At 29.4% G+C, this 21,014-nt stretch overlaps 1 protein-coding gene across 1 annotated transcript in view; it reads left to right on the plus strand.

Annotated features, from left to right (window-relative positions):
• The first annotated feature begins 11,708 nt into the window (after positions 1-11,708).
• Positions 11,709-21,014, plus strand: part of LOC100163094 (facilitated trehalose transporter Tret1) — a 13,554-nt gene continuing 4,248 nt past the window's right edge. Inside the window, exons 1-2 of the mRNA XM_029491658.1 lie at positions 11,709-12,092; positions 20,182-20,531. Coding sequence (XP_029347518.1) covers positions 11,840-12,092; positions 20,182-20,531 — 603 coding nt within the window. The 5' untranslated portion in view covers positions 11,709-11,839. The remainder of the gene's footprint in view (positions 12,093-20,181; positions 20,532-21,014) is intronic.

The raw sequence follows: 21,014 nt of genomic DNA on the forward strand, positions 1-21,014 counted from the left end.
AAATTATCTTAGACAGAAATTCATAAAAGTTTTTCTTTTTAATTCTAAGATTTGGAAATTTAATACAAGGCTCCTAACATATTTTTACAATAGCAGTTGCAAAATAAAAGGAATACATTGTCACAATTTTTATTTATAAGCATTTAAAGTTCAAATTTATACGAAATATGTCAAAATTGCGAAAATTTGCAAGTAATTTAGTGGTTGAAAAATCGTAAAAATTTTTTCTTTTATAACTAAGTTTTTAAAATTTGGTACAAGGTTCTCCATAAGTTTTTCTTTAAAAATAATATATCCTAGACTGACAAATCATCTCCGTTCAGAATCGTTTTTCGTATACAATGATATAATATCATTGGATTCAAATTTAATTCCATCCATTACAGTAACCCACTTGTAACCTACTGTACAGCAGAGCGACATCCACGACTTACCCGCCTTTTTTTTAATATGTATTTTTGCTTTTTACAATTCACAGTTGCAGTCATTTTCGAAGAACTGAAAATATTTTATTAATTTATACTCTATTTTTTTTTCGTTGTGGTATCGCCAAATGGGGGTGAACTGTTTGCATAATACTTGCTCCTAAGTAACATCATTTATTGAACATTTTATTTTATTTTTGCTAGAGGAATTGATAAATCAGCTAGGAATTTTATTTTTTCAATTATCTATTGAATTTTCAATATTTTTAATTACAGATAAATCATAAATGTCTCTATTGTGTTAATATAATATGGGGTTCGCACTTTTTTTGATCACAACTTAGATTTTAGATATTGGCTATTAGGTAAGCTTTACTACCTACTTATATTATAAGTATTATTATTATTATGTTCAATAAGATTACAGGTTTATCATAAATAATTTTACTAAGCTTAATTACTCAAGGATTAGACTTCTCATATTATGTTATTGTATACCTACTGGTATATCTATTCGTTTAGATTGCGCACCTATATAATATATTATGCATTATAAACTATTACAATTTCAACACAAAATATTATAACTGAATACAAATTTAATAGTACCTATGTACAAAGTATCTAAAGACTAAATTTAATTTTCTTTTATAAGTTATTAATCTCTGGATGGTGATTTAAGGAAGGGTAACTAATGAATGTTATTAACCGGTAAAAAGGAATTTCTCCTGCTATAATAATTGTTTCACCAAAACTTTTAAATTTCGAATAGGTAGCACTGTAGCACTGAATATTAACAAAAACAATATTACCCGCCAAAATCAATCATAGGTATAAATAAAAAAGTTAACCACTTTTAAAAAAATAAAGAATAAATCCCGCAATGGGCGTATTTAATACTTAATATGACTAAATAATATATTATAATTTATAAGTATACTAGCTGTTTTGCATTATATTTATAACTTGTAAGTATATTGTACCTACGTACATTATTTATCATCTTATATTCATACATCTACATAAACTTAAATAAATAATAATAGTACGATTTACGACATCGAAGACACAACAATACCATACGGCGTAACACAACGACAACAACAAGTAACAACAATAACAGCAACGATAGCTGTACCTACAGCTCTTGGCGAGTGCTTATTAGATTTAAGATAGAACACGAGACAAATAAATACACAATATACCTACCTACGTAATGTATAACTTAGCAGCAAAACATTTATACTGTTTTTATACTTGTTTTGGTTCTTATGGGTTTCGTTTATGCTAAATAGTATCGATGCATGCGATATAGGTACAATAATATATTTACACGAAGGCGATTAAGTGAAACACTACGCGCTGTATAATATAATCATGATGCATAGGTATTATCTGGTGTCCGTGGCTTATCTAAAATGAAAATTATTCAAAGCGATTCCGAACGTACACGAACGAGATACACACATAGATGCCTAACATTGTAATGGTTCAAAGAAAAAAAAATTTAACACATACACTTCATAATCATCAAGTTGCTCTGTAAACTGTATAATATTTACCAAAGTCAAATCTGAAAGTCAAAAAGAAATTTTCGTGAAACGTTTCTATAATAATACGACGATTAAAATAATTTATTCAATTCGTTTGTCCCTTTCGAGTTATTGTACACTACATTATAAATATACAATTTGGAGATTGGAGATGTATTACAATCGAGATTTCTACTACCTACTTCTCTTTTGAACGTCGTACTAATGTATTATTATATTTTATTATTTAGTAAACCAACATGCGTATATTATAGTTGTGCGATGATATATACACGCAAGTAGTAGATTCGAAATTCGGTAATATTTCGGAATTAATTAGTAGAAAGCTGGAAATCATTTTAATTTCTTAAGCATAGGTTTGATATTAGAGAAATATGTTTTTCCCTACCCCCAAAGTCGGTTTCAAAATAGGATTTTTTTTAGTTTTTCGATAATAACCCGAAAAATATGAGTTTTATCAAAAAACCTGATTAGCCCTGTAAAATATAGAGCGCTAAATTTTCTATAAAATAAACAACATTGTAAAACGACTAGCTTCCAGATTAAGGAGGGGTTCTAGGGGAGGCCATGGCCCCCGGGCCTCAATAGTTAGAATTTTTTTAGGGGCCTCAGATTTGTCCATTACTTTTTTCGTTATAGGCTATATACACTGTATAAATCACCTAAAAAATAAAATTGATGATTATTTAATGAGGAAAAAAGCTTTTAAATTATAATTTATAAAAAAAGTGATACATTCTTCATTATTTATTGCTATGTGCTTAATACCTATATAGATTTATTATAACAGGTACCTAATATTAAATAATATGTACGTTATTTTTTTTTTCGTACAGAGCCTCATTTAAAACTTTTGCCCCTGGGCCTCAAAATGTCTTAATCCGGGCTTGAGCTTCCTCGCTTCGCTAAGAATCTAAAATAATTATCTGGGTTCAAAATTAAGGCAGATAAGTGACGTTGAAAATTGTCGTTTATGAAGTTTTTAAAAAAATGGATTTTTATTAGTTTTTTTTAAATTGATGTAAAACTTACAACAAAAAGTCATACCCTTCAAATTGAAGAGATTGATACTTGCATATTTTACTTAACTTTAGAGGACCATAGTTAATAAACTAGCGAACCAAAATTGATGATTTGACCATCAAAATTTTCAGGAAAAAATGCTTTGCTGGAATCCTTTAAAAAATATAGTAGGTACCATTTGAAAAAATAAAGTTTATTTTGCTTTTGGTACACCTGCGTGTTTAAAAACTTTGAAATTGTTAAGAAAAAATTGCCTGTTAAAAATAAAGATACAAGTCTTTTTATCGTTTTAACGAAATTGTATGTCATCGATCCATAATAATTGTTAAAAAAACCCCCGAGTACAATGACATAAGATACACCCTGTAAAATGAATTACAGTGCATAATAATACATTAAACGTAAATAGCAGGCGCGATAATCAATGAGGTTCAATTAATGTGATTATATAATTATTATTGTACAGCTATTGAACTTAATGTACAATCGCATTTCATTCGAGTCAACTGTATTAGAGCTTAGAATTCACTATACGTCTATACATAATAATATATAATTATTGTAATCAGTGCCGAAACTACATGTTATGGGGCTGATGTGCAAATCTCAATTTGGGGCCTAAATATATAAAATTTCAATAAATTATTATATTAAGTTATCTAAACAAAAATATTTAATTGTATAATTTATTGTTATAAAAATAGTATTATTATAGTATAATTTCAACACATTTGTAAATTATCTAACAAAATTGTATTTTCTTCGCTTTTGCGTTTGAAAAGTTGTCAATGACTTTCCTTACATCTATCTCGGAAGTTCTTCTCCATTCTATGTTCAGTATGGAAATGTCACTGAGACGATTTTGACTTATAGAATTGAGCAACATTTGTTTTTTTCACTCTCAATTTAAATTTAATTTTCTTCAGCCACAGTTTTACAATTAATTTTAACTCATCGATTTGGGGGCTTATATCAGATTGTGGCCTTGGGGGCAGATGTGCAATGCACACCTTGCACACCCGGTAGTTTCGGCACTGATTGTAATATATTAATGACATTGAATTGAAATTGGCAAGATCGTTTTCGCATTTATAAATAATTCATTTGAGATTAAAAATATTAATTCATAGTTGTACCTCCGTATATTTATAATAGTAAACGGATCACGTGCGTCAAGTTTTAAATTTATTTTATAACTATATGCGTTGTGGTTACAAGTTACATTATACATAGGGCTAGACAAATATAGCCATTAAAAACCTGCAAATTTCAAAATTATTTTACTCCAGTTAAAAAGCAAACATTATAATATAACAACCGGAGTAAAATAGTTTTGTAATTTGCTGGTTTTTATTGGCTTAATATTGTTTGCTCTTTAACACTCATTATTTTATGGTGTTTTTATAACACACTTTATAAAATACGTTTTAGTATAAGAAAGGTTATATAATGGTACGGTTTTGTTCGATGAAGTTGGGTGATAATGTAATATTTTCATAATAACAAATTGTTCGACTATCTTGATCTGATGACTTTTCATAAAATGTTGGTGTGTTTATAGTTTTAAAATAGTACATGCAGTATCCATTATATAGTAAAGAGTAATGCGCGGAAGTATGGTGTATTATATATTTCAGTTATTGAAACAATAAAAATGATATTTACCCATATAATATTGTTTAAATTATAATCGTTTTCTAATGTTGCAATGCATAGTTCTAAAAGTATACAGATTTTTAAAATTTTAGAGTATTAAAAAAAAATAACCATTTCATAATTAATAGTTATTAACTAATGTGTCACCATATTTTTAAGTCTTACCTACTCAATATTTCATAGTTAAAAGTTATAAAATAATAAATTATCATTACTATAAGTTGTCCATTAATATTGTAAAGAATAAAATATGAACGCGGAAAGCAATTTTTTTTTGTAAAAAGCATTAATATTACCCATTACCTATATAGAAGGTATTTTTTTTAATATTTCGATTATTTTCCGATTTTTATAATATTTAGTATATCAATATAAATTCTTCAGTGTTTTATATACATACAGATTTAAGATTTTTAGACTGCGTGATTGGTCACGAAAAGCTATTGTTCTAATATCTGGTTGTGTTTGTTATAGTATGTAAAATTTATATCATACGTATATTGTCATAATTTACATAATATGAATGTTTATAAAAAACTTATACAATTCCGTGGGTCTCTTATTATGAAAATATTTTAGATAACAGAGCGTTAACGAAATAATATAATCGGTTTATTTTCGAGAAGTTTATTATGAGTTTTCTTTTGAGTATTTATCTTACATTCTTTGTTATATAAAAATATAATATGATCGTCCAAAAATGTGTACCTAATCATAAATCTGTCATATTTTAACTATTATCTTAATAAGAGGTAATATAAAATTTCAAGTGATGGTAAAAATTTTAAACTCATAATGCATATTGCATGTTAAATGCAATTCATCGTTTTTTCATATTTTCATATTATCTAATACAAAAAAACCTATTACTTTTTTTTGATTATAAGATAAATTAATATTTTAGTTTTACAATGATGTGGGCATTATTATTTTTTATTTTCGTGTCTTATCATACCTTTTGGTAGAAAAAAATGCTTCAATCTTAAATTTTGCGTATGCGTTTTGGTAGCAAATTTGATGTCGTTGGTACTTACGAAATTGGATATTTATTCGATAAATATATTATTCGTTTAATATTCGTAATATTCTAAAAATATTATTCATTTTATATGATTTGGAACATTTTGTCTTTATACCTACATCTATTATATTATTTACTATCTACATTAAAAATCCTCTAGATTAATTTTCAGCTTCTATGGTAGGTAAGTTGTTTTTGGTTTATAATCTTGTAACATTTAGCAATTTGAATTAATGCTAGAATAGTATTATACTATTTATGTAATATAATATGCGATTTGTTTTTGTAAAAATTAGTTCAACCTACCGCATTACCAATAGAGAAATAAATTATTAATATCAATATAAATTATTCTCCGTCTCCACTGGGATTCATTTTTCGTATACGATGATTTATCCTTGAATTTAGACTTCACACATATTTTACAGTGAGCTATACTCAATAACCAGGTACAATAGTCACCTACTATACAGCATATTCCCTGCAGTATATAATAGTTAATATACATAATATACAGTTTCATATTTTTAGTCCTTCTAGATGTATTAAACATTATGTTTAATGTATAAGGTTTAGGTATAAGGTTATGTACAATTTCCTTAAGAGGATGCTTTACTCACATGTTTTATTTTCTTCGTCTTACATAGCAAATTGTACGTTCTGAGTAATCAATTTAAGTCAGATTTTTAATATTAGACTGAACTGTCCAATATTCAAATTTAAAAGTAAGAATATTAACTAGCGAATCTCATAGGTTTTATTTTATATTTTAATCAAGTTATGCTCGCATTTTAAAATTGTAAATTGTTTATACACTTTAATTGCTGATAACTCGATTTAAAATTAAAATACAAAATAAAACCGCTAGTTAATATTCTTACTTTTAAATTTGACGATAGGTCAAATACCTAGTATTCAGTATAATATTGAGCATAATAATGTTAAATGGATTATTCCGAACATACAATTTGCCATTTTATATCCAAGTAAACATATTCGTCCTATAAGTCTTTCACATCATTATTCATTAGATCCATTAAAAACTATATTCAGAGAGGTTCTTATAATTTTTTAATCTTAGCCGATTTATATTATTGATATATAAATATACAATCGATACTTTATCCACTAATAACCGATTAGCTAAGATAGCTAGATAGGTATTTAATATTTATGCAAAATCGATAATTAATACATTTGGTCTATACGTTTAACTTAAACATTTATTTGAAAAACATTGTGTTTAAAACAAACGATGATTTGATCTGTTTAAGTCACCAGATACGTCATGCTATTGCTATCACCCCTCCATGTTACTCACAATTACATTATCTTTATAAATGTACTACATACATCAAAACATGTGAAGAGTTTTCAATGAAAATACAAATATAAAAATATTAATGCATACAACTGATACATATTCTTCGGTAATCGGTTAATCAGAACTTTTAAAGGAAATAGATAGGTACATATTATTCTTGTTAGGTAAAAGGTATAATAATACTTTTATTGATTATTAATTTTTATTATTCTTTTATGATAGCAATTCAAATGAGTCGTAATCTATCGAAACTATTTGACATAATTAATTCACGCAGAATACACACGGAATAGATAGAATAAATACATAGAAATGATATAATGTGGTAATCCACTGTTGTGCAAAAATGCGTTTTAACTAAAAGTTTTTGACGGTGATAAAAATGGTGGGAATGTCCCACCTGCATACACACGTCATTATCTTTTTGTAAATTCTCCCAAAAGCATTTATTATTAATTATTAAAATATATATTATAATTTATTTAATATGACGTCATGCATATAGTAGGTACCTGTGGTATCTTCAATATAAAAACTAAACCAACGATAATTTATAAACGTTATCAGTAGTAAATATTTAAATAAGTTTGAAAAAAATAGAGTAATATAATAATTGTATTGACGTAAAGTATATCTCCTATGTGTAATAAATTAATAATAAAACCGTTTTAATTATTATTGAAAAGCAATTTTAATCTCTGCATACACAATATTATTGAGTAATGTTTAACCTTATAGCCTATAAGTACTAATTTACCGGTGAATGTGCGTATTACAGAAACGTTTAAAAGATATTTTCGAAAAATCGATATCATAGGCGCAATATTCTGAAAATCTGAACGAATTCGATTTAAACGACGAAAAATTGGTAGGTATATCGTTTTGTTTATGTTTCCAAACGTTCAACACGACTATATAACTACCATGTCATTAACTGTTAATTATTACTTATGTTTGTAGAGTAAATTGGAGATTGGAATTTTTTATTTTAGTCGCTCCTTTTATCACCGCGGGTTACGTGCAGGATTTGTTTCGGTGTTATTGATTATTATTTGCTCGAAAATCGCGAGGAGCGACCGTCATCCGGCGTCCTAAGCTGGTTCGAACGGTCCGGAAATTCGGAATTTTCCCAGTACGTTTACACGGCGAACAAGTAATGTTGAGTGTCGCTTGCGTAATGTGCTGCCTGCAATTACCTACAACTGTAATTAATACGTGATTTCTGTAGATATTTAGCTCATATTCGCCTGTATAGCATTCCTACAATCGCACGGCTTATAGTTCCGTTACGATAAACTTTAAACCGTTCGGATGGCGATACGGTTAATAATATAAATAGCAACGTAGTATAACACAGTAAAGCACAACCAAAAAAAAAAGTGCGAAATTTTTGCGTTGGGCTTTCCGTCGGCGTTTTTTTTTTACAGCCATCTTCGACCGACCTCATCCGCGTTAAAAATATATAGCCAATCTGCCAAAACATGTATCTGAGATTCGTGGAATTCCGTGCTGACGGCGGCGGCCTCGCGCACTTAACCTGTCGCCAGCGCATGTGCAATATCGCATTACAATCATTATCGTCGACCATTACGATTTACAAGTTCCATAACCGTACGACGGATGCAGTTATTACAATCTGGAACGTTGTTAGCGTCGTGGTTTTCCGGTATCCACACTTAGAAAATGTTATACGTGCCTATAATAATATTATAATATTTATACTTTGCGGTCGATCGAATATTGCACCGGAGGAAGCGCGAAAAAACGTTTAGTGTTCATTAACATATTGTGATTTATATTAATGTATAATACATATATTATATAATGTGTATATTGCATACAATGATTATAGACATCGGCGTATACAAACACATATTATTTAGATACGTGTTATAGACACCGTCGTTTAATTTTCAGATGTGACACTTAGGTACTAAGACCTGCGACTCTTACGTCTTACGCCTCTTATTATTAATACATTTCTACGTTATGTGAGGTACGATATGGTATTCGTATACGATCGATTAACGTCTGCATCTTTATATAGTTTAAGACCACATTGACCATAATAATATAATATGACATTATACCTACTATGATCGACCGGCACTGTTCGGTTTTAAATATTGAACCTTAGGGACGATTATGAAAAAAGTTTTAACATACATTTTAGTCGGAAACACTTTTTTAATGCTTTAAAAACAAGCGTAAGAAAATGCTTTATTATTGTATTACTCGTATTTAATTTACCCCATCGAATAGGTCTCAAACATGGCCTATAGAATCACAGTATAACATAACGGCGGATGTCGTTCACCGTGATACGCTCTAAAGTTTGTAAGGACTGTGTACGAACTATCAAACCAGAATATTGTGTAACACATCATATATGAGCACAACATTAAACAATATAATATTATCTACGCGTTTCTGCATTTATTTTCTTTTTTATGTACCTATTATGATTTTTATTCTCTACATTTTTGGAATTTATTTTAATATATTCCAATAATAATACACTATACCATTCCACCAGAACTCGTGACCCTGCACGTACAAGTTAAGCAACCACCGGCGATCGACAATTAAAAAATTACTTAAAATTCAGTCTATATAAGTTAAAAATAAATAAACTGCCTAGGGAAAAACATTATAAATGGATACAGGGATAAATTGCTTACACGTGCAATTAGTAATATCTTATCGATTACTCCGAAGCATTTACGACTAATACTTAAATTAATGACATCTGAATCGTGTCGCATACCCCGACACGATTAAAACCCAATCAAAATACTTTTTGCCGTTTTGTAAACTTATTTGGAGAATATAAAATAAAACATATATTTTTTGAACTTATTTTTTAAGAAAAAAACACGTCATAGAATTAATCTCACGGTTTAGTAGAAACAGTATGGTATGAAATTACAAGTACCTACCTACTCATATATTATTATAACAATGCAATTTTTATTTATAGTAAAATTAAATTTATTTTAAAATGTATTTATTTTAACATGTGATAATAATTTTTTTTTCATATTTTCAAATATGTACTCATTGAGACTCTAACGGAACATTTATTAATTTGTGTTTATAAATTATTGTTGTTTGCAAAACATTTTATTTACTTTCAAATATAGTGTTATTTTTACCATCATCAGTTGTTTTTGTGTACTTTGTGAGTATACTATAATATTTATATTATATTATAATATCGTTGTTCGCAAAATAAACAGCACGGCTCTGAAGAGCGTTGACACGAAATTTTACTGAACTTCAAAAAACATTTATTTATAGTGTGTGTGAAGTGATATACCCGAGTACATACACGTGGTCTGTGCTGTGTATATACAAATGACCAATCGATAAACAGTGTTGCAGCGTAATAGTAGTATTATATCATAAGTCTACTCAGAAAATTCTAATCAAATAGCCCTCTCTGTAGTTTTGAAAATAATAAAATCTGGAAAGTCACTCTGCTGTATAGCTTAAATTTAGAGTGTAAGTTGTCGTTGTCATTAAGTAAGTAATAATATTGTATTCATTCTATTGGATGCGTTAAATTTGATTCAAATAATTCAAATACGAGCGTGTTTGGACATTTCTAAAGATATTTTATAATCTCCAAATATTTCATATAATTTTTTATAATATTACAATACCCATATTATTGTTATTAACTTAAGTCAATGCCGACATACATTTAAGAGGTACAAATGATTCTATGAATCTGAATATTTTTACTTTATTGCTCTTTTTTTGTAATTTTTTTTTAATTTCTTAAGTTTAAGTTAGTTGAAAATACCTGGGCATTTTTACAAGATTATAGTATTTTTAGCAGCTATAAAAGAGTAAAAAAAAACTCATTGTTAACCAATACATTTAATGCTCTACTATGAATCTGTAAACGAATTTTTGATTAAAAAATCTGAAACTTAATTTTTTATACAATCGTATGTATAAAAAAATTAATGTAAACAGCTAAGTTTTGATTGATTGTAGGTAGCTTAAAGCTTAAGGTGTTTTTACTGTTTTTTACATGATTTAAAATTTTTACGCACCCTTAGTAATGAAGTATTATGAATCCACATATATCATAAATATATATTATGCATCGTTGGTATAATGATATAACTTACTGGAGTTTTAACTATAATAATCAGTAATCGGTATTATCTTTTTAATTATACACTGATAATTACTTTATTTTTTAGTATATCAAACCTTTTTCATATTATTAGAATCTGGATACGCAGGTGGGCTTAAAAAACACAAAATGTGAACTAATAATCGTTAATTGCTAATCACTTTTACAGTCGCTCAAATATGGACTACTAATATTAGTAAGTACCATCCGCGGTATGCGCTGTATAGGAAATACTGAATAGTTTTCGTAGCCATTATTAAACATTTTTGAAATATTATTATAATTACTCATTGGAAATCTTAAGAACGCGTATACTGGCTCCACCTATATATAAGCCTATATATAAACCTTAATAAATGTTTAGTTGTCTCATTTTTCGGGTTTCGACGAAATTAATACCGTCGCGTTACGAGCATTATAATAATACCACAATATTATATTATTATTTATAACGTCATCATAATATTATGTTTTATCGAGAGATTATCCAAATCGTGATCCAGTATGATATTAATATTATCGCGATTTGGTATTTATTTTAATATTTTAATATAGTATTGTCGTGTACGATATAGGAAACCGCCGAAGCCGCAACCCCAGCAAACACACCGGTTGAATCTGAGCGGAGGCGGCGGTCCCCCCCGGCGGAAGACGTCTGGTTACGCGCGGCCGCAGTTCGCAGGTCCCATGGAGTTGGAGACGTTGATGGAGGAAGGGGCCTCGCCCGGCCCAGGTAGCCGAGAAGGCGACGCGCCGACGGCGGACGACGGCACTCGCGCATCGCTCTCCAACGGGGACAAAGCTCCGCATCGCCATCGACAGCAACAACAACAACAACAACCACAACAAGGACAAGAGCAACTCAACTCGGCCGCCGCCATGAAATCGAATTCCGAGCGTCCGCGCAGCTCGCTCAACCTTTACCTGGCCGCATGCACGGGTAAGCGCTACGATATAATATTATGATTTTAATTAGGTTTTTTTCACGATTTAATAATACCTATATGATAATATTAGGTATAAATCCCCAGAAATGGTCGAGTTCATAATTTTTTTCGTATAGTATCATTTTCACTAACTCTTCTTCGGCAGATCTCTTGACTTTTCACAAAGCTATTTTCATCGATTTCCGTTACAAAAATCGAAGGCACATATTTTGTTTTTAGTTTATATTTTGTGCATCCACATTTACGTATTTAAACACCACGTCGGAGAGTGTTCAAAGTATTTAAAATTAAAATAATCATATCCAATTCTTAAGCTTAAAAAAAAAATTTAAAAAAATGCAAGTCTCAATAATTAGTTCCTATTCTATGGGACATTACATTCCGTTTTAGTGCGGTTTAAAATATCTTACGCATTTGGTTTTACCAATTTGTTTTAGTGCAATAAATAGTAGTTTTAAACTCTGAATGATAGTATGACTAGGTATTATAATTGTTCCGAAACAAAAATGTTTTAACAACATATCTATAATAACTCCAACAGCAATTTAGAGACATTTTAGTGTCTTATATTTCTTACCATTTACATTCCGTTTAAAGTCAATAAATATTATACGGGCTCCATATTGGTCCCTGATATTTCCTACCAATTAAACGAATAATTAGGGAAAAAAATCAACTCGTTAAAAGTGGAGATGATTTTATGAGCAACTCTATGATAGAGATGGAATTAAAAACAAATAATATTAGGATAACCAAACTGCGTTAGACGCGTCGTACAATAAGAATGTTGGCGTTTAAAAATATAAGTGTTTTGTGAATTAATTTATTTTATAATACAGTATAGGTTTGGTCTCGTTGTTAGAATGAGAAAAAAAATAATCTCTAGTATTTAATTATTTGACCCTATATAGATTTTGAAAATGTTTTTTTTATCCGTAACTATATGTATAAGTATGATATTGTGTTCATGTTAAGGTAAAACATAAATAGTCGGTGCGGAACGTTTCTGGTTGGGTCATTATTTCAAACATATACAAAACGAATTGGTTTCTCAATATAAACGGTTAACTTTCTTTTTGTTCGTTCTCAGATTGTTTTATTTATGGGCAAAAAAAATAAATAATAATTTTATATTATATTAACAAATTAAATGTTGTTTATATTATTTGAACGCAAGCAGTGGCAATAACATATGAGATTTTATTTTTAAATTTAAATTCCTACAACTTTGGTTGTCAGTTGTCGGCAAAGATGTAAACCCTAAATCACACATAATGTAAAAATATTGTTGAAACATTATAGCGATTAACTAAAATATGGACGTCGAATAGTAAGCTTGACCGTGTTTTATATTATGTTGGTATCTTTATAAATTATGCATATTGATCGAAAACATTTATCTTTCTTTATATGCGTCTGGAAAGGAATGCACTGCAAATAACATAGACTTGCATAGTTGCATTAAATCGAAATAAAGAATATGTATTTATTTTTTTTATAATTTAATAATAATATTTTCAACACATAGAATTGTCACAGATATACAAAAACAAAAATGTCGTTGTTAATAATGTTTTATGTAGGTATTTATAAATCTGTGAAATAATATTATTTCAAAACGTGACTGTTAGGTTTTATTAATTTGTATTCAATCGATTCGACTTTAATTGTTGTACAGACTGTGCTGTGGTCATATATTTATAAAAAAAACCATCCAGTAGTATGTTTACCTATAGGCAGTATAAATGCACTTGTTGCGCAGAATATTTTAAACAGAAACAAAATTTGCGTATTTTTCTTTCTACCCCACCCATTGTAGGTATCTATGAAAGTTAATATTTTGTGTGTATCCATAACTCGTCGGGAAAAATTTTTTTTAAATTTATTTTATAATTAGTAATTACTAATTACCTACCTCGGGCTACCTACCAATTATATTATGAACGTGGTTGACCGCAGCTCACAGCTTCACGTCGTACTTAACTATTCTGAGTGCTTCTAATATTTATCAATGGGTTACCCAACAACATAACAACTATCTTGCAAAAGATACTTTTTAAAAGTATTCAAGTAATATAGTAGTTAAAATATAGATACTTATTTCGACAAGTATTTAAAATACGTATTTGAATACTCGGTAAAAAAAATTATTTGAGTACAAAATTACAGCTGTTACTTTCAAATATTTTACATAACATTTTACTATGCCTTATAAACCAACTGAACTGATTTTTTTTAGCATTTTCTTGTTTTACATTAATTATTTTAAAGATAATTTTACACCGTAAAATTTGATGTAACTATACGTGTAATACATAACGATAACTAATTTGTTTACTCAGTCAAGCTATTTTAATACTATCGGTTGGGTATAGGTAATAGTTACTTAAAACGAGTACCTATATTATCGTTAACCTTACGCATTACATAGTTGTCCAGATGGAAGATATTCATTAATAGTAGTTACTTTTTTTATAAATATATACTATCTATCTCATATTAAGTATATACAATTATATTTCTGGAAAATTTGAAATATTTTATATTTTTTTATATAGATTATATTTTGTGACTCAAATGCACACATGCATTTCTCACATACATGTATACATTTTTTTTAACACGATTGAATTGAAAATATAAAATAATATAATACAATAATATATTAATAAACTAAAAAGAAAAAGTAGTTGAAAGTTAGTATTTTATATTGAATACAGATGCTATTTAAAAGTATTTGAACATTATATGAATACTCTTATTTAAGTACTTTACAAGACTGCCCAACTTTGAGGACGGAAATGCAAGTAATACGATCAGACAAATAAAAATAAATATTGTACACAGTTTCTTACCAACTACTAACGGTATATAGACTACCAGCTAATGTATTATAATATTGTGTTGGGGTTCGAACGATATAAATGATTATAATTTTGTTCAACCCTCGATGTGCGTACTACCTACATATTTTTTTTTATTTAAAAATCTCTACTCTGACTTGCCTGCTATGGCATGTGGTGTTATAAAATATCAAGGTGTATAGGCTAGTATATATATAAAAAAAAAACACATTTTATTATTTTTAATGCTTGGATAACTCCACGTTGGGTCGGTTGATTAAAATGATTCGTTTTGTATAATGCATGTGTAGGTAGGTAGGCCTAACTTGTTGTTTTTATCTTCGTAATTTATTACTTTACCAGTTTTTCAAAACGAAACAGGAAATCTACGACAACTTAAAGATATATACGCTGCATCTTCTAAAACGAAAATATGCCTATATACACTGCAAGACAGCGTCCCCCAAGGTGTAGTCTTTATTTTTGAGTATAGTGGGGAGCGCTGAACGTAGGATTATAATATGTCTGTATATATATATATACAGAAATATATATATAAAAAAAACTGATCACGCTGGGTCACAAAGAGCGCCAAGTACATTATAAAAAAAGAAATCGTAAAATCTTATTCGTTGTCCTTTGTATAATATAATATATTATACATCTCACTGGACCTTCCAAAATGAAAACAAGATTATTCGTTCGTTTGGATCTTATACTATTTTCTATACACTTAAAACATATTCGTATTCATATTATAGTATACTTGCATTGGCTGCATTAGGGACATTATATTTTATGGTAAAAGTTGTAGAATTAGTAAAACGTCCATGAATTCATTAATTTCGTTTGTGCTATAACTAGAAAAAGATATTATAAACGTCTTGAATTATTAAATTATTATAATACTCGTGTAGACAATATGTTATAATTCGGTAATTCGACGTCATTAAAACCGATAGTTTAACTGCAATAGTTGCGTCGGTACAACTCATATTAACAATATAAATTTATATTTTAAATGGACAGTGGTACATGCGTACATAACGGCAGAAATGATACTATTATTATTACAGTATAAATTTGCGTTAATTTTTTTTAGTATTTGAAATCCTTACACTATAATATGTATATTATTATATATTTAAAAGCGTGTATCAACAAGTATTAATTAGCTCTAGTTTAACTTTATATTTAATATACTCCACACAAAAATACCGTAATACACTATAATTAACATTGAAAATGTTGTTATATTATAAAATTATGTACAAACCAAATTTTGATATCAACAAATTTAAATCATTAATATTTTCATTACATTTTTTATTTTACTTCCTGTATTATTTAATATCTTACGACTTAACGTTATTATGTTGAACCATAATTTGAATATCTAATGATTCCCTAAAATTATAATAATATTAAAACAGACAATTGCTAAATTCAGAATTTACTGAGTAAAAAGAAATATTTTGGGTTAGTTTTTAGTTATAAATAAATTACATTTTTTTTTTTTCGTAATAATTAGCTTCTTATTTTTATTTTGGTTAGGTTTTGGTTAGGACTTTATTTGTATACTAAAAATATTTCATAGGAATGATATTGTTCATTAATTTGATAACCCGTTGATTGACGCAATACGCATAATATGATATTATAATAATATATAATATGTGCATTATAATCTCTAATCGGAAAAATATTCGCTATAAAACAACCTAATTATTACTATTATCAGATTTTTTTGCTTATTAAATCGATCATGTTTGATGAAGAAATAAACCATTTCATTTTAATCAATTATTTTACTGTTCATATTTCAATCAAATAAAATGTTATTAATACAATTATTAATTAAACTTGACTCAAAAATTAATTTTATGCCAATAAATTATGATACATAGCTTATAGGTATTTAGTATTACAATATTAAATATTGTCTTAATATATTATATCACAATGTGTTGATCTAACCCACCGAATTTAAATAAATTGTTCACAAATTCGGAATCTGGCACCATACTGAATACGAAACACGCGAGTCATATTTATATTAATGTATTATTGATTTGTGTATCAAACGGAAATCAAACATCAATTTAACAAGTTTTTAAATATTATACATAACTATTAAAAATTACACGCCCTGACATCATATTAAACTGCTTTATGCTAAAATGTAAGAACTATGAGAGTATATTATTATGACTATATAATACCCGTCGCGTCAACTAAATGTTTACAACAAATTACGAGTGCCATAACAAAACGGGTGAACAGTGAACATATTATTATGTTTGGGCATAATATTAAATGTTTTAGTGTATATTTTGCCATCACCTTGTGGACATTTTATTATAAAAATTGCGCGTAATTACTCGTTATTATTGATATAATAATGGGTTTAAGTTTTAATACACCGTAATATATTACGATTATTATTAATTTAGTACTGTAATATAGTTAAAAGAATATGCGTAGGGTTTTAATTCTTTTATTAGTGCTGTAAAATGTCTTAAGGTAACCTATTTTAATAATAAAAAATATATTATAATGCAATACAAATAGTGTTTATAATATCGGGCGATTGAAATAATCTGTTTTAGGCACATTATTAATACGCGGTATAACCATAATAATAATCTGTTGGTCTCGTGCGTTTTATCTCTAATCGTTAAGACCAATTTTTTTATTACAAATAGAATATAAATATAGATATTATACATATATGACGTTTTAGCCGGACAACGCACATTTCATCTAAATAGGTACCCTAAAATATGCCACGCGAATAAAAAAAGTAAATATTCAAAGGGGAGACAACATATTATTTACTGTGCAAAGATAGGTATACAACGATATAATTTTTTTTATTATAATTATTTACGGTTATTAAATAGGTTTTTTTTCAACAGTAGATCGTTGCACTAACCTCTATACAGCTTTTGTGTGCTTTCAACATTGCCAGAAGGTAATATAGACATTTTAGATTTCTGGATATAGGAAAAAGTAATAACTAATAAGCTATATTTTAATGGTACTGCAGTAGTGCAGTGCAGTGAATATTTTACTATGCGGATAACCCGGGGAAATTACTTTAAAAGTATGAGGAAACTCATAATCTACGCTAAGACCACGGTATATTTAAGTGCGAGAAGTTCTTCACAACAGTATACCACTGACAATAGCTGAGGTGTTATTTTTTAAGTTATTCGTATACGATTGCAGATTTTCAGCGCGTGTCGAGATTGATCCAGAGAGAAAGATAGAGTGATAATGGGAGATAGAAGGAGAGATCCCAGGTTTTATCGACCGTCTCCCATAATATTATAATAACTAGGTAAAAATATTTATATAATATGTTATACATACATGTTTCCACTGTAATAGACATTTAAACGATTTTTTTCGTTATCTACCGGCTACCCGACGTCCGAGTTCCTGCGCAACAATAGAATAGTTCGCGATAGTCAGTTTTAAGTTGTCGTTTTCAGCGCGATGAACCTAGTACGACAAAATATATTATTGAGGTGCGATTTTTGTTTTTAAAGTATTCATGTTACATATATGGTATCCCATAGTGTAATCCACCTGGAACCTCTGACATTATCTAACATTTCGGTTGCATATATATTATATCGCAGTATACTTATAGCATAAGTAGCATAATATTTATAGTTAGATATAAATAAAAGCAATACAACTCTATCGTAAACAAGCGTAATAAATTGGTTTTGACAAAAACCGTAAACATCCCAATTTTGCTATCCCGAATACGTGACGATAGACCAAAACCGTTCACTAATAAACACTTGTTACGGGCTGAGAGAATGCAAATTAAAATAGATAATTGCCGCTGTTGAAAAATAATAAATACACTTATTTCACCGTCAAGCCACAATACTGGGCGATATGAGCTGATACAATATCTGGTACCAAGCAATGGGCAATGGCCTTTGTTTAGCTGATGTGATTTTGTCATTGGCTCGTCATTGGACATGAGGCGTAATCGGTTATTAAAATGAATAGGAATGCCACCGACAATTGTTGCCTGCAAGCGTAGATAGAGTTAGCAGCACCGCGGCGTTACACAAAAAAATAATAACAATTATAAACAAATAACAAGGTTGGTTAAAAAAATGTCGAATTCCATTGGTAACGAATTCTATCAAACATATACAAATATGATCACAATAAATTGTAATATTTAGGATTTTGTCTGAGAAAGTATATATTTCAGATTATTAAACCTTGGATCCGGGGGGGGGGGGGGGGGCTTGGGGTTTGACGATTTAAAAAAAATTACTGTAATTAATATTTAGTTGAAGATTTGATTACGATGAATGATCGTAATGATTAATTTATACTATTATATCTTTAAATTGTTGTACGGCTAAAATCATCGCATCTATGTAATACAATTATAATAATCGAACGTAGGTGAGTAATATAGCCATATACCCGTATGTAGGTTGAGTATGTACATTCTTTCTGACTTCTGAGCCAGAGCAGTATTGTAGGCTATTATTATATTGTGGTTGTCGCGTGAACGAAACGACGCGTACCACGTGGCTTGTGCAGCTTAAACGGAGAAATATAATATATTTATCGACATCGGCCATTATTGGACGGTACAGTGTCGTAGGATTGAATCGAGACTCGATAATATCAAACAAGATGTCAATATAGTTTTCGACTTATAACCGGATACAGTTTAACCTATTACCTACCTCGGAACACTGACGAATCGAACCTTTCGTAAACCATCAGTCACGACGTGTTATAAATTGTCTTACAATCATAATATTATATCATGTTACAATAGTCTCACACGAAAAATATATATTTTGTAGTTTATTTCACGTTTGACGGATCCATTATTATTTTATCGTATGTCAACCCCGTTTCTTATAATGATAATGAAGCCGGCTCGGAAATTAGTTTAATTTAAACACACGTCATGAATGTACAGAGTACACGTCTGTAATATAATAATATAATAATCATCGAATTCACTTTAGATTTAATTTTTTCCTTGGATGAATTCGTTTTTTATAGACGAAAAACATAATATAGCAATATGCCCAGGTACCTAACCTACCCGTTACCCGAAATAAAGTTGGCATTGCAAACAAAAAACATTTTGGGATGGACTCGACGAATTTGCCGTTAAAACAAAATATTTCTATTACTATTATTATGTATGCCTAATTAATCGTGTGTGTCGCGTTTGCAGTGAACATGGGCGCGCTGGCCGCCGGTTGCGCACTCACGTGGTCGTCGCCGACTCTGGTCAAGCTTGAAAACGGCGACACCGGCATGAAGATCTCAAGCGACCAATCCTCCTGGGTGGGCTCGCTGGTGACGCTAGGCGCGGCCATCGGGCCGATACTCGCCGGACTCCTGCTGGACCGGTTGGGTCGCAAGAACACGATCCTCTTGAGCATGATACTGTCGGCCATCTCATGGATCATCATCGGCGCGGTGCCCGGTATCTTTTCGCTGTATGTGGCCCGGGTGTTGGCTGGTATCGCCGTCGGTATCATTTTTACCGCCGTCCCGATGTACATCGCAGAAATAGCAGAGGTATATTATATTACACACACACACACACACACACACACACCAGCATGTATGCACTTAACTACCTAAATAGTTATCAATAATATATGTTGTTGACGGAAGTTAACGGTGAAACGCCGAGTCGGTTGAATTTTAACCCATCCACCTCAGCATACTTGACGGACGAAACGCGCTAACATTTTGACATTCTATGTATTTCTCTCTCGCAATAACGTCTAGAACATAGCAATGTTCACATATATTATGTGAACAGTGCTTCACATCAAATGCATTTATGTATATGGCTTTAAAAGTCTATTCATCATAAGCAACTCAAATTATAGGTGTTATGATCAGTGTTGAGACTTATCTAGATAAATTTATCTAGATATTTCATCTAGATAATATTTATTTATATTTTATCTTATCTAGATGAAAATGTGGATAGGTATCTAGGGGTTATCTAAGATAAAAAAATCGTTATCTTTTTAGTAATTATCTAGATAA

Source organism: Acyrthosiphon pisum, chromosome A3 (genome assembly GCF_005508785.2).
Source record: "Acyrthosiphon pisum isolate AL4f chromosome A3, pea_aphid_22Mar2018_4r6ur, whole genome shotgun sequence".
Lineage (NCBI taxonomy): Eukaryota > Metazoa > Arthropoda > Insecta > Hemiptera > Aphididae > Acyrthosiphon > Acyrthosiphon pisum.